The sequence below is a fragment of the Ruditapes philippinarum genome, unplaced genomic scaffold (genome assembly GCF_026571515.1).
Source record: "Ruditapes philippinarum isolate M1 unplaced genomic scaffold, ASM2657151v2 ctg245_1_1_1_1, whole genome shotgun sequence".
Classification (NCBI taxonomy): Eukaryota; Metazoa; Mollusca; class Bivalvia; order Venerida; family Veneridae; genus Ruditapes; species Ruditapes philippinarum.
Genome location: NW_026852039.1, coordinates 176,222 through 203,741, shown reverse-complemented (window position 1 = coordinate 203,741; position 27,520 = coordinate 176,222). Strand labels below are relative to the sequence as shown.

The following is a 27,520-nucleotide window of genomic DNA, read 5'->3' as shown; positions in this document are numbered from 1 at the left end:
AAAGTATGATACACATACATTACCGTGGTAACCAATTCACTTCCTAGCAAATTTATTATCAAATTGGCCACCCACTGAAAATTTCTTTAACTGTTCAATGAGGAGGGGATTGTTTTGACACTGTTTAGTAAAATATTTAGATAACTTCTTAATCTTGCACAAGCATATCTGTTAAAAGATTGTTTGTTGTTGTTTTTTCTTTTACCATAAGGGCAAAGTTATCTTATCTGTTAATTTAAATGTTTAAGATAAACAAATTAAGTGAGTATGAACTAATTTACAAGTCATTATGACCACTCTATTTTACATCATGTATTTCAACACTGATGAAATTCACTATTATGATTGTCTCAAATTGGAAAATTGAAAAAGACTCATCAAACCTTCCTGTCCAAGTAGCTGTTACCTAATCATAATCAAAACCATACAATAACGCTCACAAATGTTTCTCAACTTCTAACTCTTCATTAAAACTTTCACTAATTATTTCCTTAATTTCTGTTGCAATTATTTTGAAGCAATTTGACCTATGCCCTGTTTCATGATTGTATTCTATCATCAAGTAATTCAAGCAATTATCATAATGTAAAAGTTCAACAACTGCATTCCATGCATTTTGCAGTTTTGAAGATTAAACATTCTGAAGTTATCAAATATTATTATTACTTATATACATAATGTATCATTTTTATTTCTCACATGTTAAGTTAATTAATTAACAATTATAATCGTATTTCACAGAAGGTAAGAAATTTCCTTATATTTCTATGAAATTAACAAAATATCCTCAAAAATAATTATACTACTGAAATATTTTCACTAATGAATTTCAATGTCTTATTTCAACTCAAATCTTCATTCCTTAACATGTAATTATACAAATCATTGCGTATAATTTAAAAACACATTTCTCTTGCGTTGGCAACTGGAATAAAAAAACTTATTTCTTTAATTACAAAGTTGTTAAAGATATCTATAGTGAAGCAGGTGAACAATTTGTTACAAGTGAAAATCCCTATGATTGTTGAAACACTTAACAAATTACCTGTATTCTATTTTCTAGAAGAAAAGACTGGGGCCTGTTTTATCTATTTATGTTTTATCAGATGTTTCTATGTTACATGCAATGTGCCTTATGTTTCACAATGTCTGACAGTCTGTATACATGGTAACACATACCCCCACATGATTATTATAACATTTACAATTGTTTAATATACACTTTATATTATTTCTCCGTTTATCTAGTTTCTCTAAGATTAGAATATGGATACAAACAAGTAACTTAATTTTTGTATTTGCCATGTAACGGTTTCTTGTTACACTTAGCAACCTTTCTGCTTAAAATTTGTCAAAATTAAATCATATACACATACATGCACAGTGTGTTAACTGGAGCGCAACAGGGGGGGAGGGGGCTATGTGCTCCCTCGTACAAATTAGAATAGCCTTGTGTTCCGATGCTCTTTCTATTACATATTGCATCTCATAGTATAAATTTTGTTTCTCTTCAATCTGTCAGATTAAAATCAGCTCTTAATTTATGCTATATGCATTCTACATGCAAAAATAACTTAAGTAGATCTAATCTTTAGTTGGATTGGATTCTCTTAATTGCGATTATCACTTCGCAAAATGGAAAAAAAAACTGGCCAAAAATCTGACTCTTGTACATAAGCTTTGTAAACATTCTTCAAACATTTTAGTTAAATATTTAAATGTAACGATATACCTCCAGTTAAACGATGCACCGACTTGAATGTCTTGAATGTTAGATAAATGACCATAAAAGTACGGAGTGGTGACACTGGAGTATAAAATGACTTTCTAAACCCTCGTTAATTTGAAAGTAAGCACACTTGAGAATCAATGATAAATCCGACACTAAAATTTACAACATGAAAGTTAAGACTGACAGAGTAGGTTAGATGTATCAAAAGTAGGAGTATCATCGCAGTCTTTGTCATATGTCTTCTCTTCACTATTTTTTATTGTCATCAAAAGAATTTTTTATCTAGTAGCTGTAATTTGATCAACTTTAATTTAGCGAAAGGGATTTTTTAAAATAAATTGCTTACAATAACTGTAGGTGAAAATCATTAACATCAGTTCAAGTACTTTCCACTATATTTTCTCAGGTTTTTTTTAATTTAAATAAAATTAAAATGAAGGCGATTTTTATGATTTTTAAAAAAAAAAATTCATATTTATACACCAAATAAAATGTTAAAGTTCGTCAGAATAAACAATACTGTGTTTTTGTTGCTTATAAATTCTCAGAATAAACAATACTGTGTTTTTGTTGCTTATAAATTCTAACATTATTTTACAATAAATTTTAGATGCATGAAGTATAAATATTAAAACAAAGCATTACCATTAAAAACATTTACAAAAAATTGCATATAATATCGTATACATATTCAAATCTATGTTCAGTTTTTTAAACAAGCTATTATCATCATATTTTAAATACATTTCAATTCAATAACAGGGGAACAATTTGCAACCATTTGAATTGCCAAAAAAAAAAAAAATAGGAATGGTTTGCTATTCATTTATTTTTTTCTTTACTTCCCTTTCATTGCATGTTTCATCAAACAAACGTTTACGGATGTGTAGTAAACAAGGCTTAATCTGACAGGTATAATTAAAAGAATATCTTATACTGCAGTAAATTTTTATTTAACTTGCAGTTTCTCAATACCTCTTTATCTAAATCTTTATAATTCAACTTCGCCCAAATATGCCTTTATAATCATTCAAGTCTCAAGCTTCAAACATTTTCCACTTTCTTTGAAATAAAACTCTTGTCACCTAAAAATTAGAAGAACGCGTATTTCCTCGCCCTTTGAAATTCTAACTATGAACAATACGATATATACCGGTACTTGTTATAATAGTTTTAGTGCTATCAATTATGATAATTAGAGACGTATGTCATCAGTATAGCTGCATGCCAGCCAATATGTCTGTGTGTACTGTGCGATCTTCACATTATTTGCTGCTTAATTTTTAAATCCCTTTAATTAACAATAAAACAGTGTCAATACTTTAGTGAAATTGGCGGGTCATTAAGATCGGAAAGACAAAAAATAAACAGGAAATCTTTCTCAGTTTCTCACAGTTTTAAATTGGACAGCTAAAAAAAAACCTTCCACAATAGTATTATATTGCCCGGCATGGCCTGTTACATTCATTATATGCAACATAATCATTCAGCGACATTCTTTCAACTTTCTTTGATGTTAACCTAATGAATATGGATGAGGCAGGCAATGGGTGGACTCAGTCATTTCACATCTCATCAAAACTTTAATATATTCAAAAACACTTTCCAAAAACCTTCAATATAAAGATTTCAATTTACACTCCAAAAAAAAAATGTGGGTCTCTTTTTTCTCTCTCTCCCTCTTTCTCTTTCATTCCCATTCTTTGTAATAATACATAATGCATCCAAGTGAATTGTGGCATGCAAGTTTTGATAAATATGCTTTGACAGAAAAAAACAATTCTTAAGAACATTGTATGCTAAATTTTTGTTGTAAAATGTAGTTTTGAAAAAATTGTGAAACTAAGTTGCGTTGTTTTTTTTACTTATCAAACATTTGAAAGGATTTTTCTGTTTTGTTTGTGTTATAGTGTACTAAAGCATTTTTTCAAAAATGAAATTGATCAGTACTTATTGTAAATTTACAATATAATATTACAAATAATGCAAGGTACATTTCTTGTTTATTTACACGGAAAAAACAACAACAAAAAAACAGAAAAAAAACATGTCTAAAAAATCTAAATTTTCCAATTTGTGTAATTATGGTTAACTAAAGTTTACAGTAGTAATGTAATCATGCCAAATACAATAGAGTTATTTTTTGTCAAAGATGCATATTAATTGTAGCGTTCTACTATTTAATCAGATGTAACTTTCCTTCCATAAGGTCGAACCAATTAATCGGTCCAGTAATATTGCATAGATTGTGAGGTTTTATTAAAAATGTATGTTAAAATATTGGATTCAGTCAGGCTATATTACTACATGTCAAATATTTTGGGGTGCGTTTTTTTCTAAAATGTTTTATATGAAATCAATGAATGTAAAATTTGCATGATATAGTATAACAAGTCAGCGGTAGGACCTGGGTTGATTTATTAACAAATGTTTATCAGCGCGTTGATTGACAGATTTACGATACAAGAAGATAATTAAACATTTACATTGATATTGAAAAGTGTACCACTTTCCTACTTTACCCGAATAGCAAGATATACAAAACTTTTAATGTGACGAAAATGCTCAAATCTCTTGACAATTTAAAGTGCTTTAAAGAAAGCAAAAAATGCGTTCAAAGTCACGATAAATATACAAGTGATTAATGCTAAAATTCTTCATTTTCTTCATTAAAATGCATGTTTTTTTTATCTTCATTAATATTCATTAGTTTGTAAAATATGTGATCCAATGTTTTTCTCAACTAAATTATCCTATGTTCACATGGGTATATGGCCTACTAAACATAAAGCTAAATCCCTCTTAAATTCATCAATCTACTTATATGAGACAATCTTAATTTGTAGAAAGAAACTGTCTCAGCACTTTTTTGCTTATTCATTCTCCCTTTGGTATAATTAGCTATGAAAACTTTCTTCTATAATCAGAAAAATCTTATCTCTTATCCCCAACAAAGTGTAATGAAATCTCCCTTAATTCCTTTACAAATCAATAAGTCCCTGCTGGGGTTTTCTATCTATAAGTAGGAAGTCTCAATAAAAGTTCTGTAATTTCTAGGACTTTTCTTATATAGAATTTTATAACTGATTTAACAGCAGGATGTCTTGATTGGACGCTCTTGTCTCAGTGTTAATACTTTTAAGGCTCAGAGGAAGGAAGCCAGGTATTGTGTAACTTTCAGGTCAACAACAATTAAGATTTTAATATTAATCACATCTATTTAGTAAGTTTTAATCTGTCTTAACAGGATTTTAGATAAGGAGAGCTTAATTTAAGTTCGGCATGCCACCTATATATTCCACAACAATCAGCTTATATTGGAAGGAATGCCACAAATGTCTAGCGCATTACATGTAAATATTAATTCAATTAACTTCACTTATTGAAGTTATTTAAGACTGTTTTTTGTTGTTGTTTGCAAGCAAAAGATTTAGAAAACATATAAAGACAATTCCCTGTAATGAATATATTTGTTTGCATAATATGGATATACATGTACGAAAAAGTAATGCTCTTTCAGAGCACGCACATATTTTATATTTTGTGCTAATCTACTGTGTGTTTAGAAGAAAATTGTGATAGAAATATTAACTTTAAAGCAAGTGTATAACTGGAAAGCAGACAGAAGCAAGAATGAATAGTCCAGTTATTCTATTGGCTAATTTATCATTATTTTCCCTAGGGAATTCTCATTTCCTTTTTACCCTCAGACTAAATTACCATAATCAGTAGAGAACAAAACAAAATGTCATTTCTGTATGTGAATGGCTAATAGTCAATACAAATGGTTTTTGACCAACAATGAACTGTCTTCTTCAATTGTTATTAGCACAAAGTACAATTATGCTTCAATTGAACGCCCCAAAAATGTGGATAATAACAACATGACTGTATGTAGAAGTGTAGCTTTAAATAAGTTGGGCTTCATAAATATAATTTAAGGATTCGTTTCTATTTCATTTTCATACTAACCTGTGAATAATTAAGATCATTTAAAGGAACACATTGTTCTTTGACTTTTTCTACGGCACCCGTAATTTTCCCAAGTCTTTCCGCCTCTTGCGCTAAATATAGATCAAGGACTGGAATTTCTCGTGATTTGATGTCACTTTCTGTCAATGAGTTCACAAGCAACATGACCCATATTGGTCTCTTCCTTTCCCAGTTTCCGGCTATTATATCAAATAAATAATCACCATATAAGCCTTTACCCTTTTGATCTGGAGTTATCCATTTTGGCATTTTTTCTCGTATATATTCTAAATGCTCTTTTAATCTCGTATAAATATCTTTCGGTAATACATTTGAAAGATTTTCACCATGAGGTAATAGCTGACAATTAGCTAAAGATGTCATTGTATATGGGCTGGTCAGGTCCAGCTCAAAGTACACATTTTCCGACTGTCTGAAAGCAACCTTGGCATTTTCTGGAATGTGGTCCCAAACTCTTGTGTATGGGACATGAATTGTTCCGAAGAAGTACGAGGGTGGATCACGCTTCACTTTCCACAGAAACGACCGCACAACTCCATCCTGAAAGAAGTATGAATGTAAAATACCAAACATAAATATAAAATACAAATAAAACTATAAATGTTAACCAGAACATGAACTTGACCTATTTCCACCTTTAACCTTTTAAAGATAAGAACTCTCAAGTGTAATAATAAGCAAATAAAAGTGCATAAAAAATCAGCACAGAAAACATAAACTTTGCCTTTGTGCAAATAAGACAGTTTAAGCTTTATTTTGTCAGTCTTTTCCATGTTTTGCTCTCTTCTTTAAAAAAAAGTCAAATAATTCAAAATAAAAGAGAGTTCATCAACATTCATTTGTGGCACAACAATAATTAATATAATAATGACCTTCACATGCTTTATAATGAAATAAATACTGTAAGCACGATTATGATAATTTTATTTGCCCATTCATTATCTGTTATAACATTTTTACCTTTCTTCTCATAAATAAAGGTTCAAAACTTCTGTTTTATTAAAAGAGAAATATATTCATAAATTTTAACATCAAAGGGATAAGCTGAACAATAATGTTTACATATTTTTAAGAAAAATAATATTTACATAGACATTTTATAATATCATTATACTATAATATAATCACTCTCAATTAAAACTTATCCACTTTGATAACAGGTTTTCTGAGGTACGTAAATTATGAAATTCACTGACACACATATTGCACAGAAAAAGGTATAATAAAATCATTGCCTGTTACATTATGATATCATTGCTTGTTACATTAAGATGTGTTTTATAACAGAGATGCTATACTAGAGGGATAATCTATTTTGATATATATACATTGTATCAATCTGTATTACTCACAATCTCTATTTAAAATACAAATGTATGATAAAGTTTTAAATATTATCATTTTTAATACCATTATTATCACATAAAACGCGGCGCGGGATTGTAATAAAGCCATTTAATAAAAACAATATTACACTAGTGTAATAACACTTTGACGTGACGTCATTTGCGCTATATAGAAACATAGCGTTAAAGTGCGCTAATGTTAGCGTTACACTATAGGCGCGTCATTGAAAAAATACTCGTTTCTACAGTTTACTGTTCTTATGTTATATATGTGATAAATAGAATATTATATTCGTGTAGATTCAGAGGAGACTCGCATAATATGATTTTATTCAACTTGTTCAATAAATTTAGTACTTAACTACACTCATTCAATATCCTCTATTTACATTATAAGGGAGCTGAAATGATAATTCTTTGTTTTCATTGGACAATTCATTTTTGAGGGTATAAAAAACTATTTTTGAAAGTGTCTGTATACTGAGAGAACAAGAAGTTAATTATGTGAAACCTATTTTACAACAAAATTTATGTCAGCAAAACAACAATATCCTTCTTCTCTGTTTAGTTGAAATAAAGGTCTAAGAAATGAATTTATATCAAAATAAATTTGAGAAACGTGTGCACTTGATTTAAATATATCTTCTGAAAAAAAAAATTGACCCTAAATCTCTTATACTGATACTTATAACCAGTGAGAAAAAATTGTGCTAACAATGTAAAACATTTTACAAGAAAAGTCAATTAACCTCTAATGTTAACTCTATTGGTCTAACAACAGGTGCTTTCATCAGAATTCAGTCAGTTCTCAATGGGAGATTAATTGATAAATTACTTCCAATCAGAAATAATATTTTTGTGTCACACTTTTTAATGTTTACATACCAGCAACTGTATAATGTGTCCATTGTTTACACATAATAGAAATCTGAGTGGTCAATCTTTAAAAGAATTTACAAAAACGTGGCTTAATCATTGTGGTATTGTGGAAATGTTTTTGTAATGTTTAAAGTAACACTCAAAGCAGCTTGGAGTGTCAGAATTTTTAAATACTCACACCTGTAACCATATGTTAATATTTATTTTTATGAAACAATATTGATGAATTCTTGAAATGTTTATCATCATATATATACAAATTTACTCTTGGGGAATGTATTTATTAGCTAAAATATTTCCTCACGTTAGAAATTTATTGGGCTAATAAAGATTCCAAAATTTTATCTCTAGAAAATTACTGGTTATATTTAGGTCTTTGCACTAATTGAAATATTTATTACTATCAATATATATAATTTCAAAATCATCAACTTTGTACCTTCAAAGATGGTGCAAATCACAGACTTTTGAAATATATTTTCATACATTTTTATGATTTTTATAATTACTAACAAATAGTATTAATTATGAAATACAATTGCTTCACATTTAAATGATTATTTTATATTTTTCAGATCTTTTTTTTTTTTTTTTTTTGCCAGGTGGAAAGAAGAAAACCCTTTTCATCTTGTTACTTTTCATTTACAATGATTAGATATGCATCAATTTTAGATTATGCCATGCTATCAGTTGCATGGATGGACTTGAATAAAATCGGGAAACATTATCTCCAGAAATTACATAAGGGAGAAGATCGCTGTGCAGCAACCCCTGATCAAATCTGTCATAGGATAGGTCTGACCACCCACACTTAGGTCATACTATCAAATAATCCTCTATAATTCAAGATACAATTGTCTGAAAACAGGGCAGAAATTTGGTTATCTTCTCCCCCAAACTTATCAGTAAACTTAATCTAAATTTGTAACTGATATCGTAAAGAGTTTGATTTAGAATGATTCAGCGGGTGACTATTACAATTGAAAGTGATGAAGATGTTGAATGATTATAAAGTCTAAAAAACTTTTATTGCATTAAAAAAGTTGAAACATGAGAAGAGAAGGAAAAGTAATATCACTCAGATAAACTTTTTGAAAAATTCTTACCAATTCATACAATTAACTAATTAATATTGTAAGCAATTTTATCATGCTTTAAATTTTGTTTCATAGATATATCTAAATTTACTTTAATTTCCATACGACTACAAAATTTATCCAATATATTCACGTAAATTATATTATTTTACAAATGATTTACACTATATAAATTTATCTCCCTATATTTTCAAATGATTAAAAACTCACCTATAATTTCTAGATCTACTAAAAAAATAAGTTCTTATCAATTTGAAGAAATACTTATAATTACATATTTAATTATACCTGGTTGTCTGTTTCACACGATCTGTATTTTTCTTCCTCTTCATTTTGTCTCTCCTTTAAAACTGCACACCAAGTTTGATGTAAAACTGTTACATATATTATAACTTTGAAAGTTACAATTTTCACCATCTTCAGGCATTATAACAATATTTTCTGTACCATACATTCCATTAATTGTAAGCTGTCAGTTTAATTTACTACATGTAAATCCAAGTTTTACTATTTTATTAGATCTACCTGTCCTGGTCTAAATCTATAGTAAAAACATTTGCGTATTTCTATCTTGTAAAAATTTAGCGGCCACAAAACGTAGTAAAATTATAATGTATATATTTATCTCCGTATAATAACTGTGTAGTGAATCTGTGCCGACGAATGAATGAATGGATTTTCTCTTCAATAGAAAAGATCAAAGGCTTCTGCTGCTAATCTCCTATAGTTTTGTCTGTCAGCTCCCGCTGTACGGCCATGAATGAAATATACCGAATAACGAGACAGGTGCGTGTAATTTGTTAGACGCGCTCTCATTGGTCAAACGTCAGCACGAGTAGGGCCGCTCAAAAAGTAGTGATTGGCGCGATAAACAAATTGATTAATTGTTTTGATTTGTGTTTTAGGGCCGCCAGTTTATCAGTGTCAGTTTATGAAAAACTGCCACCACACTTCTCTATGTGTCTGCTCATTACTCCACAAATGCCCATAAAAACCTATGTAGAAAATGTTGATTTAAATCTTTAGGTTTCATTAACAAATGTATCTTTTTTTAGCTTTTTTTTTTTACAAGATTTTTGTTTCAGAAAAAAAATGTAGATCTAATGACTTGGGAGAAGAAAATTACATTACTGTATTTTTGGTGGGTATTTTACGTTTTCAAAATCAAGTTTAATCAATAGTAAGAAATGTGTGTAACATAGATTGCCTGTGCCAAAATGTATTTATCCACATAAAATATTATAAACATACACTTTTGGGCTTAAAGCAAATGATTGCTTATTAATATATTATGTTTTGCACAGATTTATATTGCCAGCATGTATGGAAGACTGCATACGTAATAGCAAAAATCATTAAAATTCTTGACAAGTTGTTTAGTATTGACTGTATGATACCGAATGACCTTTTGTGATACCATATGACCTTTTTGAGAGTGTAGCAAATAAATGTCACTGTGTATGACTTCTTGCAAGCTTCTATCCTGATTTTAGTAGCAATTCTTTGGAGAAACTCACACAAAACAGTATGTAATCTGGGACTTTTGACTTAACCAAACTATTAATTGCTTATATAATGTTATAGATAATATTATGCAAAGATATACCAGTATTGCATAAGGCATTGAAGGACACATTATGACAAAATTGTTAAATTCTGCTCATTTATCAAAACTGCAAGAATTTTACATACCAAGTGAGATGTAGATGGTTCTTAATAAATTTGCAAGAAATCATACAGGTGTCATATGACAGTAGTGACCAGAGTTATTAAGGGCTCAAACCCATGATCTCATGACTTCTAAGAAAATGCTCATTTGCAGTTTCTCATAGATATATTGAAGAAATAAAATCCTAAAAAACTATGTACATTGAGTATTTCTGGATGGCATATTTAATATAGAATTAAAACCTTATTTCTCTTTAGATAAAAATAGCTGATGGTTTATACCCTTAACATAAAGTTTATTATCTTATTATACCATGATTATTTGATAAAATAAATTATAACAGTTGATACCAGTATTTAGTCATTAATTTTGTTTTACACATTTTAAACAGCTTATAAATATGTTGTGGTTATGTTGTGCGAACAATCAGTATGTTTTACAACAGACAATCTAATATTACATCTCAGCTCTGGCACCATTCAAACTTTTTTACTACCAAATGAAGGGAGTAGCTGGAGTACAAAATGTGGCCAAGTTCATCAGTGGAGACTTACTTTTTTGACCTCATTAAAATCAAAGCAACCACATTGCTTTGAAGAAATAATTTTTGAACAATGTTTTTTCCATGCTTAATTAACAAAACACTAAACAAATTACCCTTATAATTAATTTGTGACAGTTGAATTTGTAAGTTCTTTTGTACTCTTTCTTTGCAGGATGGAATTCATCATAGTTTATATCACTCAAATTAAACTGTCTTGTATGTTTTAAGTGGTGCTTTAAAGCTGCATGCTTCTAAATGAGCCAAAATATTTTTTAAAAATCCAATTTGAGAAAACTGCACTAAGAGTTTAAGAAAAGTAAAAAGATTCAAGATTCAGGTAATAATTTACACGTTATGTACATGTACGATTAATGACTGATTTTATCACCATATTTCTACTATGTTACTTAAAGCAGCACGCCTCCAGATTTATGCTAATTTTAATGAAAATTTTGAAAATGTATTTGAATGTGTAATATTGTGAAGTAACCAAAAGGAAACAATTTATACATTATCAATGGCACTTACAAACCACGTAAACTACCAAAAAAAGAGTCAAAATATGCATAAATAGCCTTTACTGCGTTAGTAACGCAGTAGAAATACGGTTGTAAATACTGAAAAATCAGTCATTAATCGCACAAAATATGTAAAATATTATTTGAATCTTGAAACGTTTTACTTTTCCTTACACCATAGTACATTTCTGTCAAGTTTGATTTTATTGAAATATTTTGACTCATCTGGAGGCACGTAGCTTTAACACAGTAAGGGCTAATTTTGCATATTTGGACCTCTTTTTAGTAATTTACTTGGATTTGAAAGCTCCATTTGCAATGTGTAAATTGCTTTCTTTGTTCACAGAACAATATTTTACTTTTAAATACATTTTCAAAATTTTCATGAAAATTAGCTTCAATCTGACGGAATGCTGCTTAATATGCACTTGAACATGTCATTATACATATTGATAGAGTTAAAATATAAAGAAATCATATTGGTCCATGATTTAATAGTTCTTAAAAAATACATGTACCTAAATTCTTATAAATTACCCAATCATCTTACAGTAATAGTTTTCATAAATGTACATCTATTCAAGTAAACTATACTATTTTCCAATGCAACATAAAGACTTTTTAAGTGCAAGAAAATATAAGAAATAAATTTTTGTTACCTTTATGTTCTTTTTTTAAAATTAGATTTTTTGTTACCATGGCATTAAATTCAAAAGTGTATATAGGGGAAATACGAGTAAAAAATAATTAAATTTTCTACTTAAAACTTGGCGCTATTTCTTTGAAACATAAACCTATGAAGTATATACTACGCTCTTAAAATTGTAGTAACTTTGAAATTATTTGTAAAGATCATAAACTTGTTTAGATAACCAAGATTTTGTTTATCATCATCAAAAATCCTTTTATCAAATAATTATCATTTTACACATGTAGGGATAAGATCTTGTTTTTATACCTTTAGATAAATGATAAATCAAGGTTTTATAAATAACAACAGAAATGAATGTTATCCAGTGTTTAAATAGATAAATATCAAGATGAAGGTTAATACCTCTGTCGAAAAATATCCCTATATCCTCTGGCAGCCGTTTGAAATTTTGAAAATTACATTATATTTTAATTATTGTAGAGATTTTAACTGTAACAACTATTTTCAAAATGAAATAATGTTTTTAAAAAATCCAGAGAAAATAATTAAACTTTCTTACTGTTAGATAGTTTAAATTATTCATACATTTATTATATTTGTAGATAATTTATATTTAATGATAATGATTTACGGTAAACTAAAATATTCTGATCTGCTTAAGATCTCACTTTGACAAAAGCTAAAATATGGTCTTAATACCGTATATTGTACGAGAATAAACTTGGAGGGAAAAATCTAATTTTAGCCCCAGTGACCTTGACCCAAGCATATATGTCCATCAGAGGTATCAAATAAACACAAATAATTTCCAAGACATTCGTTGAGAAATAATTTGTAGTGCATTAAAGTTAAAAACTAAGGGAAGCAATCAGGTAATATTATGAAGATTATCTACCAGAATTATCTCCACTGATAAACCTTGTCACAACTTTTCATAAGCATTTTTATATCATATCCAAATATACAGACTTATAAGGGATTAACACTAACCTAAGGTGGTTACACCCCGATAAATAAGTGTCTATTTGATGAATTTTATTTATTAATCAATCAAACCATTGACTAGCAGATGTATGTACATGCCAAGAGTATTTTTTAAATGACTGAAGTACTAACTGACATTATGAACGACAATTTCTCGACAATCTCATGAAATAAAAATCATGATACACAAGGGATCTCATTGGCAGAGTGGTTTAGGTTGCCAACTTCAAATCACTTGCTCCTCAATGCTGTGGGTTCAATTCTCATCAAACATTCTTTCATGTGAAGAAGGTATCCATCTAGCTTACAAAAGGCCTATATACAATTTGGGCCTAAAATTGTTAGTGGGCACATGAGGTTTTCCCCCATCAGTAAAGCCAAGATATCACCTTAATGGCCTTAACAGAGTTGGTGTGACTTAAAACTGAACAAATTGGGATGAAAATTTAAGCAAATCTCCCTCTTTTTTTGTTAATCATATTGAATTCTATTGAACAATTTGTAAAATTGGTATTGTGAATGTCATATAGTCACTTTTATACATATCATGTTAATTAGAACCTAAGCTACACAAGATAATTCATTTAGGCACAAGCTAGAACCCCAAGTAAGATCACTAATCTTCCCTAAGCTAGCACAGGAATGTTGTATATATATAATTATATATGTATATCTATATTGAACTATCCGTGGCTAACATGATAACATCTTAACTTGAAAAATTCAACCTCACAGAATTCGAACTTGATGGTCTCTTAGTTGTAAAACTTTAAATTTGCCACAGCTCCAGGTGTGCAGACATAAAAAAATTCAAATTATAACAAGCCTTGAAAAATTTATATGTCAACATTTGAAATTAAACCTACATGTAGTTGATGACATGCCAAGTGAATGTCACAAGTAACATTTTTCTTTACGGTCAAGATAATTAAGGACAACAAAATTTATATACATGTATTCAACAAAGAATAAATTCCAACATTTCTTATCCTTCTATTTTAGTTTTATTGTTTTTTATTCATTCAATAATAACTTTTTTTATCAAACATGTTATCATTTTATACATAAATGTATTATGACATGATATACACTGATCAAAATGTAGACAGTACAATAACAAACAAAAGAAAATCTAATGATGACAAATGATAAACATCTTATAATGTAATGATGAAAGCAGAACATGTCCAAATGATAGACACTTCCATTAGCCTAGTATAGATAGAGAGACAGTGTCTGATGTAAACATGATTATTTTACACATGTAAACAATGGTAATGATAATGTCATTTTTCTTATTATCATACAAAAATGTGTTTACTATTAATTAAGTATGTTTTCACAACTGGCTCAGATTCAATACTTAATAGATATATTTCAAAAGAAACTCAAACAAATAAAACAAATAAAATTTATCTTGTAAAAGTTTTGTAACCTACAATTTTCCATATTTAAATTATTTTTTTTGTTGCATTGCATCATTTCCCCCCCAAAATCATGGTGTTTGTGTTTCCATGTTACTTTAAAGAAAACGAAATTTCGATAAAAAAGTGTAATTTCGTTTTGTCACCAAAACAACCATTCAGAAGTTTGTCAATTATTCTGCATTAATTAGATATCTGTATTTTGAATTGTTGCTTATAACACAAACAAAAAACTATTTTGGGAAGTCACAAAACACTGCGGTATATAAATAGATCTATAGTACATACATTTTCTATAATCAATTTTTAATCTTTGTGTAAGGTCCATTTCTGGTACATCCTACCAGGTAATAAAAAATAAATGAGCCGCGTCATGACAAAACCAACATAGTGCGTTTGTGACCAGCATGGATCCAGACCAGCCTGCGCATCTGCGCAGTCTGATCAGGATCCACGCTGTTCGCTATCAGTTTCTCTACTTGTTATAGACTTTGTAAGCAAACAGCATGGATCCTGATCAGACTGCGCGGATGTGCAGGCTGGTCTGGATCCATGCTGGTCGCAAACCCACTATGTTGGTTTTGTCGTGACACAGCTCAATTGTTAAGTTGTTGATATCAAAATATGAAGTAATCTCAGGATTAACATTACCTTATTGTTTTGCTGTTGTTGTTTTTATTGTTAGACAAATCTGAGGCTTATATGGTGCATCTTAATCATCATAATGCTCTCTTTTAAATTCATATTTAATTACATCTACATGTATTAACATTTGATTTTATAAATTATAGATCTTCAACAAAATCCTGACTAAAGAAAAATGGTCATGAATGAGAAACAATTGAATTCAGATCAATATTTCTTAGACTTTCTTCAAAGTTAAACAAAAAACAAATCTTAAACCTGATCAACAAATGTCCTCTAGCATGTTGAATGCCTATATACAGTATATATAGTATATAGAACACAATTTGATCTGCATCTTATATCTTAGCACATTTCAATGGCAACTAATAACTGTAACATTACAATGTTTTCACAATTTCTTTCCATTATTTAGTTCTTGTGCACAAAATATTCACAGAAATAGAAACATGTATTATTCTCCTCTTCCTTTACCAGGTCTGTTACCTCCCCCACCTCCTCCTCCTCCTCCACGGCCTCCGCCACCACCTCGACCACCTCCTCGACCAAATGCTCCTGTATACATATATATTCATTTATTATATACTTATAAATGAAATATTGAGAAATATTGATGAAATAAAATGCATATTTTCATTTTCCGTATTTTCACTGTAAAAATTTATTTTTCACTGCAGTGAAACATATTTTCCGTATTTTCACTTGTGTCTTGCCGGACTACTTTCTTTTAAATTCTGCCAGTACACAAAATTTAAGGGAAAGTCTTTCAAATTTTAATGTCAATAAAGAGAAAAATGTATATAATAAACAGAAAATTCAAGTTTTTTCTATAAATACACGATTTATTTTCATCTTGTGGCATGAAAATTACCATATTTCACTCGTGGCTACCGCCACTCGTGAAATATTTATTTTCATACCACTTGATGAAAATAAATCATGTATTTATAGAAAAACCTTGAATTTTCTGTTTATTATATACATTTTTCTCTTTTTTGAATATCCTCTATTTATTATATACTTATAAATAAAATATTGAGAAATATTGATGAAATAAAATGGGTATTTTTATTTTCCGTATTTTCACTGTCAAAATTTATTTTTCATTGCAGTGAAACATATTTTCCGTATTTTTACTGGTGTCTTGCCGGACTACTTTCTTCTAAATTCAGTCAATACACAAAATTAAAAGGGAATTCTTCCTATTCAAAAGGTTAAAAAAATAGAAAAGTTAATAATAAACAAAAAATTCATCTTGTGGTATGCAAATTTTCATATTTCACTCGTGATATATCTAAGCTCTAAGCCTTGTACCTTCAGACAAGAAGATTTTTAAGTTTTTACTACATACATATAAGGAAAACCTATGACCCCCCCCCCCCCCCCCCCCCCCAATTTTAACCCCAGAGCTATAATTTGAACAACTTTGGTAGAGGACCTATAGGCGATATCATATACTAAATATCAAAGCTCTAGGCCTTGTACTTTCAGACAAGAGGATTTTTTAAATTTGCATTTTTTAAACTTCTTTTCTAGCCCTGTGACCTACTTATGCAACATACCAGAATCATTTGAACAACTTTGGCAGGGGACCACCCAAGGATCATTCCTGTAAAGTTTGGTTATTGTGCAGTCATTGGTTTTTGAGCATGTTGTGCTCAGGTGAGCTAATAACATAATTTAATCTTATAACAATAAATCATCTGCTTATAAACTTTTCTGAAGCTTTCCTTTGCCAAGTTCCTGTTGCCATGACAGGTTTTTAGGTCACAGTTTTAATCTTTCAATAGTTCCACTCTGCATCAATATAGACCCAAGCAAGAAATTAAATAAAGCAAAGAAAATATTAAATGAACCTATCACATTATGGGATATCCTTTTTTTACTGAAAACAGAGATATGTATACAACTAAAAGATCACAAAATGATCTTACTTGCTATTTACATATAGTTTATAATCTATTCTCTCCACCTAGAAGTCTATACTAGATACTTGCATTTACAGTCAGATGATATGCAAATGACAGTCCACTGGATTTAATCAACTCTATATAAATCCTTCATTTCCCCCCCCCCCTAAAACTTACATACAAAATGGAAAAAAAAATACAAAAATATTCTAACCTCTGCCTCCACGACCTCTCTGACCACCACCACGACCTTTCATCTCACCACGACCCTTTGATTTTTGGATGACCTCTTCTTTGACCATGTCTATAACTTCATCAGGAATTCTTAAGTATTTTATAGTGCTTCCTCTGATATAACATTCTGGCATCCTCCAAAATCTGTCTCCATCCTTTATATCAGACAATAATATTTGTTAATAATATGGCAACATTTCTACAAACATATGTCACAAAACTACTGGCCTTCTGCAAAATATAAATGATACCCATAGCCTGTAAGCATTTTTCCACTTAATAAGAAGTGTAAATTCAAAATGGATAGTTTGCCTTTTGATTCCAATACGGATCTTGGTATCTTTAATATTGGTATTGGCTTTTTACAAACTTAGATACAAAGGAATAAAAATAGTCAAATATTTTATTCTTTTTATACAATTTCTATTATTTTTAATTCATAATTTAGAACAAGAGCCCGGTTTGAGCCGGGTGATGCTCCCCAAATAGGTTTTGGACACAGGAAAGTACACCTCTTGTATTTTCAGAGTTATGTCCCTGGAAAAAGTTCAAAGTGTAATAATTCCAAAATTAGGCAAGTCAGAGTTACTGTTCTTTGCACTGCACTTCTATCAATGTGATCTATCAACCTACAAAGTTTCTTGATGATATCTCTTATGAGTTATGTCCCGGACAACTTCAAAAAGTAAAAATAAACAAAGGGCAATAACTCCAGAATTAGGCAAGGCAGAGTTATGATTCTTGTGCACTGCACATCTACCCATTGAGATATATCAACCTACGAAGTTTCATGTTGATATCTCTTATAGTTTTACAGCTATGTCCTGGACAAGATTTTTCTAAAAGGGGAGATAATTCAAAAATGAGGCTTAACAGAGTTATGGTTCTTTTGCACTGCACCTCTACTCAATGATATCTATCTACCTACAATGTTTCATCTTGATATCTCTTATAGTTTTAGAGTTATGCTCCGGACAAAGTTCAAAGTGTTAAAATTAACAAAGGGCAATAACTCCAAAATTAGGACAAAAAGAGTTATTTTTCTTATGCACTGCACATCTACCCATTGAGATCTATTTACCTACAAAGTTTCATGTTGATATCTCTTACAGTTTAAGAGTTATGCCCCGGACAAGATTTTTCTATAAGGGGAGATAATTCAAAATTCGGGCAAAATAGAGTTATGGTATTTTGACACTGCACTCCCCCTCAATGCCCTCTACCACTGTATGAAGTTTTCACAATTTATCTCCAAGGGTTTTCAAGTTATGCTCCGGACAAGACAACGGACGGACAGACAGACGGACAAGGCGCCAACTATATGCTCCCCCGAAATTTTTCGGGGAGCATAAAAAATAATGAATATTCTCTGTTTCTGACGAATGTTAGCATTTTGATATTGAAATCTCTAATATGGATAATAAATCATAAAACAGCAAGTACATGTATGTGACAAAAATTCAGCATTATAAAGGTTAATAGGAAAAGAATAATTTCATAAATTCCTGATTAATTTGTTTTGAAAACAAAATAATAACAAGAGCCGGTTGAACCGGGTGATGCTCCCCGAATAGGTTTTGGACACAGGAAGGTATACCTCATGTAGTATCAGAGTTATGTCACAGACAAAGTTCAAAGTGTAAAAATAACCCAAATGTTGTGCATGACACATTGTCTCAATATGGTGATCATTTTTGTGAAATAGTTGTAAAATCCAACTTCAAATAACGAAGTTATGGGCCGGACATGATTTTGCTGCAAGGTCATGCTGTGACCTTGACCTTCAAGGTAGCAACCCGAATGTTGCATGCGACACGTGGATTTAATATGGTGATCATCTCTGCGAAATAGTTGTTAAATCCGTCTTCAAGTAATGAAGTTATGGGCCAGACACGATTTTGCTGCAAGGTCATACCGTGACCTTGACCTTCAAGGTGGCGACCAAAATGTTGCGCGCGACACATTGTCTCATTATGGTGATCATTTCTGTGAAATAGTTGCAAAATCCGACTTCAAATAATGAAGTTATGTGCCGGACACAATTTTGCTGCAAGGTCAAGATGTGACCTTGACCTTCAAGGTAGCGACACAAATGTTGTGCATGACACATCATCTCCATATGATGATAATTTCTGTGAAATATTTTTAAAATCGGACTTCAAATAACGAAGTTATGGACCGGACACGATTTTGCTGCAAGGTCATGCTGTGACCTTGACCTTCAAGGTAGCGAGCCAAATGTTGCGCGCGACACGTCGTCTCAATATGGTGATCATTTCTGTGAAATAGTTTTAAAATCCGACTTCAAATAACAAAGTTATGGGCCCAGACACAAATTCGTGTACGGACGGACAGACAAACTGACGACTTTATGCTCCCCCAAAATTTTTCGAGGAGCATAATAACTGTAAAAAGCATTCATTGCAAAAAAACATCTTTTCAAATTTGATGGCAAATAAGAATGAAATTAAATTTGATGACAAACCACACTGAGCAGTAAATAAAATTGGATATTTTAATCAGAATGGGTACATTTGGTAACGAAAATAAATGAGCTGTGTCATGACAAAACCAACATTGTGCGTTTGCGACCAGCATGGATCCAGACCAGCCTGCGCATCCGTGCAGTCTGATCAGGATCCCTGCTGTTTGCTTACAAACCCTTTTACAAGTAGAGAAACTGATAGTGAACAGCATGGATCCTGATCTGACTGCGGGGATGCGCAGGCTGGTCTGGATCCATGCTGGTCGCAAACCCACTATGTTGGTTTTGTCGTGATGCGGCTCAAATATAATATCATATTAATAATATAATAGTTTACCCTTGAAGTACAAATAACTTCTCTAAGATTGATATTCATCCAGTTATCACAGCTTACTAAATGTCCGTTGTATGTTTCTCCATTCTTCAACTCCACCAACTGAATTAAACAAAACAATTCATTCATAGAAATTATAACCAAAGAATGAAATAATTTACAAGCACCATATGTGAATTTTTATTTTCAATTCATTTATTTGGTTGGATTTTTATTTACAACAACAGTGTAAAGGTCATACAGCTATAAATAGGAAGACGTCAGGTACAGTAACCTGAGTAGTTTCACTAACTTACCTCCATAAGTGAGTCAATGTGATATACATACATGTAATTATATATAGTCACTTGCAGGACCTAAAGGGGATAAAACACTTTGGAAATTAACCACTCAGCCACCCATTTTATTTCATTAGCAGCTGTAAAAAAGTTTTATGTTGGCAATTGGTATAATCATAGTGAATGAGTATTTTTTATGGAAGTCAAAATAGTGAAAATACTAGTACTTTGTTTACATTTTACTACCTTCATGTCACATAACTTCAGTGCTTCTTAACATAAAGGTGTGTCTTGATTTGATGTTGTATCTTGACATTAGAGTGTAAGGCACTATTACACTGGATCTAAAGACTGAAGACTTGCGAGTAACGATCAAAGTTGTGAAACCCACATTTAGTCAGTGTTATGTTACCAGAAAAAAGTAGGTAAGTGTCAACTCTTGGGTTTTTTAAAAAATGAAATTAAACCGGGGAATACAGATGATTATAAATTTTAAAATTTCAAAAAAATTTTTTTAAGCAAAAATAAACATAAAAAATGTATGTTTTGTTTTCTTTGTACGTTTTTGGGTTACAAAATAATTTTTTATTGTATAAAAATTTTTGCATTTTTATTTAAAAAATTTTAACCTTTAAAAATGGTTAACTCCCAGTTCTCAAAATTTGATAAATGGAAGCTGAAATATATAAAATTAGATATTTTGTCGAAAGAAGACACAGGTTTTATCAACAGAAGTGACTTAGACTGTTTCAATGAGAGGTGTCAGTAGAAACATTAAACTCAACTAAACTATTATCTAGTAAAGAAAGATGATTGTAGATAAGAATCAATAGTAATATACGGTATTGCTTAATTAATAAGACGAAAGCCCAGGGCTTTTATTTGAACAAACTTTGTAGACACTTACTAGAAGATGTTTCATGCTTAATATCTTAACTCTAGCTATTTGGGTTTTTTCAAAGAAGATTTTTTTAAGTTTTTGCTATACACATATAAGGAAAATCAATGATCCCCGGGGCGGTGCCAATTTTGACCCCAGGGCTTTTATTTGAACAAACTTGGTAGACACCTATTAGAACATGTTTGATGCTAAATATATTAGCCATAGCTCTTTGAGTTCTTTAAAAGAAGATTTTTTAAGTTTTTACTATATGCATATAGGGAAAATCAATGACCCCCCGGGGCGGGGCCAATTTTGACCCCAGGGCTTTTATTTGAACAAACTTGGTAGACACCTATTAGAACCTGTTTGATGCTCAATATCTTAGCCATAGCTCTTTGAGTTCTTTAAAAGAAGATTTTTTAAGTTTTTACTTTATGCATTTAGGGAAAATCAATGACCCCCCGGGGCGGGGCCAATTTTGACCCCAGGGCTTTTATTTGAACAAAATTGGTAGACACTCACTAGAAGATGTTTCATGCCAAATATCTAAGCTCTCTAGCTCTTATGGTTTTTTAAAAGAAGATATTTAAAGTTTTTTCTTTCGGTTGCCATGGCAACCAGAGTTCTGCATGGAATTAAATTCTTTGAACAATTTTTAAAGGTGACCACCAAAGGAACATTCCTGTGAAGTTTGGATGAAATTGGCTTAGTGGTTTATGAGGAGATGTCATTTAAAGTAAAAGTTTACGGACAGACGGACGCCAGACGAAAAGCGATCACAAAAGCTCACCCTGTCACTTTGTGACAGGTGAGCTAAAAATGAAAACTAGAAATGTGAAACGGGTGCCCCCACACTTCACTGTTTTGTAAATCTTATGACTCTAGGTCAAATATGTTTTGGGATACATGTGACACAAGTTGAAAACTAAAAAGCTTTTACTAAGTCAAGGGCAAAAACTTTACAAACACTGAATAAATCCACAAGCAAAGCCCAAGATACATTAGTACACATGCTGACCAACATTCATGTCACTTTCAATTGTCAGGGATCATTCTGGTCAGGATTTTTAGTGAGAGATTTTCTCTCATTTGAGAAATTTTAATGAGAGAAATTAGATTTTCTTGAGAGATTTAAGGTAGCTCGCTACTTTCCGACCGAAATTTGACAATATCTCAGATCTTGATGATTTCTGGTATACAGACATGTAGATATGTAAGCTTTACTTCTGCAGCATTAATTTATAAATAAACAGCGTTACTATGACGTCAAAGCGCCCTCTATCGGTGGCGGCGAAATTGCGTGTTTTTTTATCAATAAACTGTCTGTTATTATCAATTTTTCATCCGATTTCCTTCATTTTAATTTTATAATGTTCAGTAAATGTATGTCTTTGTAATGATGTCTTTCTTGAACATTTGCTAAATACTCTGCGATTCTACGTTATTTTCCCTCTCGTTCTGACGTCATATTTGATGCAAATATCGCGCGATATCGCAATAAAGATTGTGAAATAATAAAAAATCAACACGGTGAATTTTGCTTTAATTTTTTTTAGCATGTAGTGAAGTCATAAAAGAAAATATTTATGCAATAAAAATATAGGGTCAACGCGTAAGATATTTTGCTATTACTATTTGAATATAAAATAAAGGGTGAGTAAAACGTAATGATTTTGGTGACGTCAAATATTTTTCTCAAGGAAATTTTCACGACTTTTTTCGATAAATAACATACTGACAGGAATAAAAATGTGTGAAAACCATCAACAACAATAGTTTGTAGACATGTTCCGTAAAAATGTTCTTTAAAAGTCCTGGCAGATGCCTGCATTTCGATGAATATCTTCAATTATATACATGTACAACAAAATCAGGGTATAACTGTCTGCAAAAGTTGGTATCAATCGCTGAAAAACTGCAACGAATGGATATAAATACCTCGAGGACTGAAAGACAATTCAGAATATTGAAAGATATAATTAAAGGGCCACCTAAGTGGAAATTATAAAAACATAAATTTTGCAAAGAATGTCAGAAAAAAAGAAGAAAAGGCTGATGCAGTCGCAATGTCATCATGTTATGTATATCTCGGTACAACATAAACTTCCATGTTATCATATGTAACAATTTTGAATTGTATATATCAGTTAGTAGGAACAGAGACATAGATAACATCTATGTCTGTGGTAGGAAATAAATCAAATTTACGTTTCAAAAATATATGATCAACTGGAAGTAGCAACGATTTGAACGTAAGCCATGATTCACTGGTAGTCTTAATTATATTATAAATCTAGCAGACATTTAATTCAAAAATTTTCTAAAACGTATAAAATTTATTTATTAACAGCCATCAGATATTCTATTTTTTCTCTCGCAGCTAAATACCCTGCACTAAGCGTGAGACTCACATTTAAAAGCAGGAATCACGCTCTCATGCTTTGGCTTTAATTTCTCACGTATTTCACATAATTACAGATATTCTTATTTATTTTAAACTAGCTGACTCGCGGTATGCGTTTACTAGCGCATCTTTGAGGCGACCTGAAGCCGCGATCATTTCTCGATTAAAGGCGAAAGTTCCGTTGATTTATTTTGTATGTTCAGAAGCGGAGAATTTTGCATATTAAATACAGATTCCCTTGTATTGAAGACCATGTAGGGATCCTCAATTTTTGAGAATATGGTTGTGGGAGAAGCTCGTTTTTTTGTCTGCACATAATGCAGTGCTATGTAGAGCCTATGAAAATAATGAACTATGCATTTTATGTTTTATATTTTCTTATTTTTTAATATTGGGTTTAACGCCGCTTTCAACAGTATTTCAATTAAAGCGGAGGGAATTTAAACGGTACCAGTGTTTCCCACAGTATCAACTTCTCTTTGGAAATGAATGACAGGAGTCCGAGGTGGACCTTGAAACATTTCATAGACAGTAAACAATTCTAAAATATAATCTATTAGTAACAATAAGCAATCGTGTCTCGAATCCATGCCTTCCGAATTCAGCGTAAGACCACTTTACCGATTACAACGTGGCAACAGAAGAATATTCAAAGTAAAAAAAACCTGATTATGATCTCCGTTAATAAGGGAGAAGTCCATTTTATTGCTAACATCATAAACACGTGTTGTTGGTGTGTGTTTGAGGTTGTTTTTTTTTTTCTTGTTTTTTTGTTTATTTTTGTTTTAAAGCAAACTGTATTGTATTAAAAAATGAACAAGATAACGTCAACATAATACATTATTCGTATTCAGTGGTAACAAAAGTTGCACAAGTTAGTTAATAATTATATTTTGTATTTAACTAAAATATACAGTATAACCTCTACAGAGAAATGCCCTTTGTTGCCTAGAGTGGTTGCTCTACAGAGGTAAAATGTAGTGGAACTCTTTAGAAATAAATAATACTTTGAGGGCCGCTATGTTATACTCGATACTGTACAGTAATGAAAAAACGGTAATGAATCCGAGTTGAGTAATGGTTATATTGGGTGTACATTCGAGTCTGCAGTTGCGAATATGCATATATATTTTTTTTATTCAGTATGATTTTGCTTCCAAAATAGTTTATAGTTTGTCACATAAGTGCTCATTTTCTAATTATCATGACATTTTAATTAGATTATAATTATATAATCTATGTATTGCACAGACTTAGAAAATGGTAAGCAAAAATAAAAACAAAATAAAGGTTTTTGTTTCTTGTACAGTTTGTTTTTAAATATTCTTAAAGGGACTCCAATGAGGTTGAAAAGATAAACACATAACATTTGAATTTCTTACATAAATGAGCTGGGCACTTTTAAACAGAAATATATGCGAAAATAGTTAAGAATTATATACTTTGAAATAAATTGAAAATCGTATTTTTATGTTTTTGTTAGCCCGATTTGGGTGAAAAGCGTTTAAACACTTTTCATTTTGAATAATTATTCTGGAAAAACGAAGTGCGCGAATGCTCTGAAATTTTGCACAAATATTCGTGGAAAAAAATATTTTCAGTTCCATCATGTCAAAATACCTCAGTCCCTTTAACATATTTGAATATTATTTCTGAATTTTATTTATCACTTATTTCGGCACATTTGTATGCATATCTATTTGAATTGTATTTTTTACGATGTGTTTTGACACCGAGGCTCGTCTGCCTTTATATGATTTTATGAAAGTGTTTAAGACTGAATGTAACGTAAAATAAATATTCTACGGGTAAGCGACCTTATATTCTTACTACATCCATACAGCAATATGTGAATCTTATTTTTTGCGCTGAAACTAGTTAATTCATATAATAATATAACACTTTAACAACATCACATTATAAAATTAGAATTAAAAGATGTATGAGACTGTGTCCTGCAAATTAAAAAAGTATTTAAAAAGGGATTGTCGGATTAAACATTGTAAAATGTGCTCATCTAGCGCATGCTTTCAATGAGAAAATAATCAACAAATTTAAAAAATATATACATTTCATCAATCCCTGTGTTGTTTTTACTTACTATCGTAATGTTTGACGTAAGAAAATTGTTATTTGGTATTATTCTTTGAACTCCAACAACTATTAACGTCACCAAAATCATAACGTTTCACTCACCCTTATTTTATTTTTAAAACAGTAATAGCAAAATATCTTACGCGTTGACCCTATATTTTTATTGCATAAATATTTTCCGTCACTATCTCACTACACGCTCGGAAAATTATAGCAAAATTCACCGTGTTTGAATTTTTTTTTATTACACAATCTTTAATGCGATATCGCGCGATATTTGCATCAAATATGGACGTCAGAAAGTAGAGAAAAATGACGTAAAATCGCAGACTATTAAGTAAATGTTAAAGAAAGACATCATTACAAAGACATACATTTACTGAACATTATGATATTAAAATGAAGGAAATCGGATGAAAATTGATAAAGAACAGACCGGTTTTATTGATAAAAAAGACGCAATTTCACCGCCACCGATAGAGGGCGCTTTTACGTCATAAGTAACGCTGTTTATTTATAAAATAATACTGCAGAAGTAAAGCTCACATATTTATATGTTTGCATACCAAAAATCATCAAGATCTGAGATGTTGTCATATTTCGGTCGGAAAGTAGCGAGCTACCTTAATTTACATGATGGGCGAGGTTAAAATATGGAAATTTCTAACTTTTTAAAATCACTGCACATATAAACATGGTTTATCTAATGAGGATATAAGAAGATGTAGCTCTGTTTATTACAGTGATTTTTGTTTTCACTTTTTTGATTCATTCTATGCCTTTTCTTTTGTGAATTTTTAAACATAATAAAATTCTAATTGTGAAAAATAAATATAACACTTTCATTCTGAAATATAAAAGAATTATACATGGATATCCGCTACAACTATTATTTGCATATTTTTGTGTGATTTTAGCATTCTTTAGATTGTGATTAGACATTTTCCGGCTCAAATTGCCGTGCGAGATTTTCTCTCATTTCACAAATTTCTCTGCGATTTTGGTGATTTTTTTGCGAGAAATCGCGGAAATCGCCCCCTAGAATGATCCCTGATTGTAATAGCCGAAGGGCCTGCTCCCAGAGCGAGCTTTACAGTAACACGAGTACCTGCTAGATAGTGATGGTTTTGAAAACTTTCGTCTGAAGTACTGAGTTGACACATCGCAACTTTTCGAATAACAAGATAACAATAAAAGCAGAATAATTCTGATTGAAAACGGAAGCATAGACTGGTGTCCTGCCACTTACATAGGAACCATAATAGAAAGTGGGAACCAGAATAAACGGAAGCAGTGTATAAAATACCGAATAACAATTTTAAAACAGAAAACGTAAAATAATAATGAATGATTATTTTATACTATTTCACGATAAAAGTAAATCAAGCTAGCTTTGAGGCTTTGCCTTTTTCATA

The 27,520-nt window shown here is 30.8% G+C and overlaps 2 protein-coding genes across 3 annotated transcripts in view; both read right to left on the bottom strand.

Moving 5' to 3' along the window:
* LOC132747763 (metalloprotease TIKI1-like) overlaps positions 1 to 9,817 on the bottom strand; it is a 42,176-nt gene extending 32,359 nt beyond the window's left edge. For both annotated transcript variants that reach the window (XM_060737259.1, XM_060737268.1), the window contains exons 1-2: positions 9,336 to 9,817; positions 5,705 to 6,265 (exon numbers count right to left, since the gene is read on the bottom strand). In XM_060737259.1, the coding sequence (XP_060593242.1) occupies positions 5,705 to 6,265; positions 9,336 to 9,464 (690 nt within the window). In that variant the 5' untranslated portion in view covers positions 9,465 to 9,817. The remainder of the gene's footprint in view (positions 1 to 5,704; positions 6,266 to 9,335) is intronic.
* Positions 9,818 to 14,901: 5,084 nt separating this feature from the next.
* Positions 14,902 to 20,608, bottom strand: LOC132747779 (U6 snRNA-associated Sm-like protein LSm4). Its single transcript, XM_060737278.1, has 3 exons — positions 20,450 to 20,608; positions 17,608 to 17,782; positions 14,902 to 16,038 (listed from the first exon to the last, which is right to left on the bottom strand). Exons 1-3 carry the CDS (start codon positions 20,573 to 20,575, stop codon positions 15,938 to 15,940), a joined length of 402 nt encoding a protein of 133 aa, XP_060593261.1. The 5' UTR covers positions 20,576 to 20,608; the 3' UTR covers positions 14,902 to 15,937.
* Between the last annotated feature and the right edge of the window lie 6,912 nt (positions 20,609 to 27,520).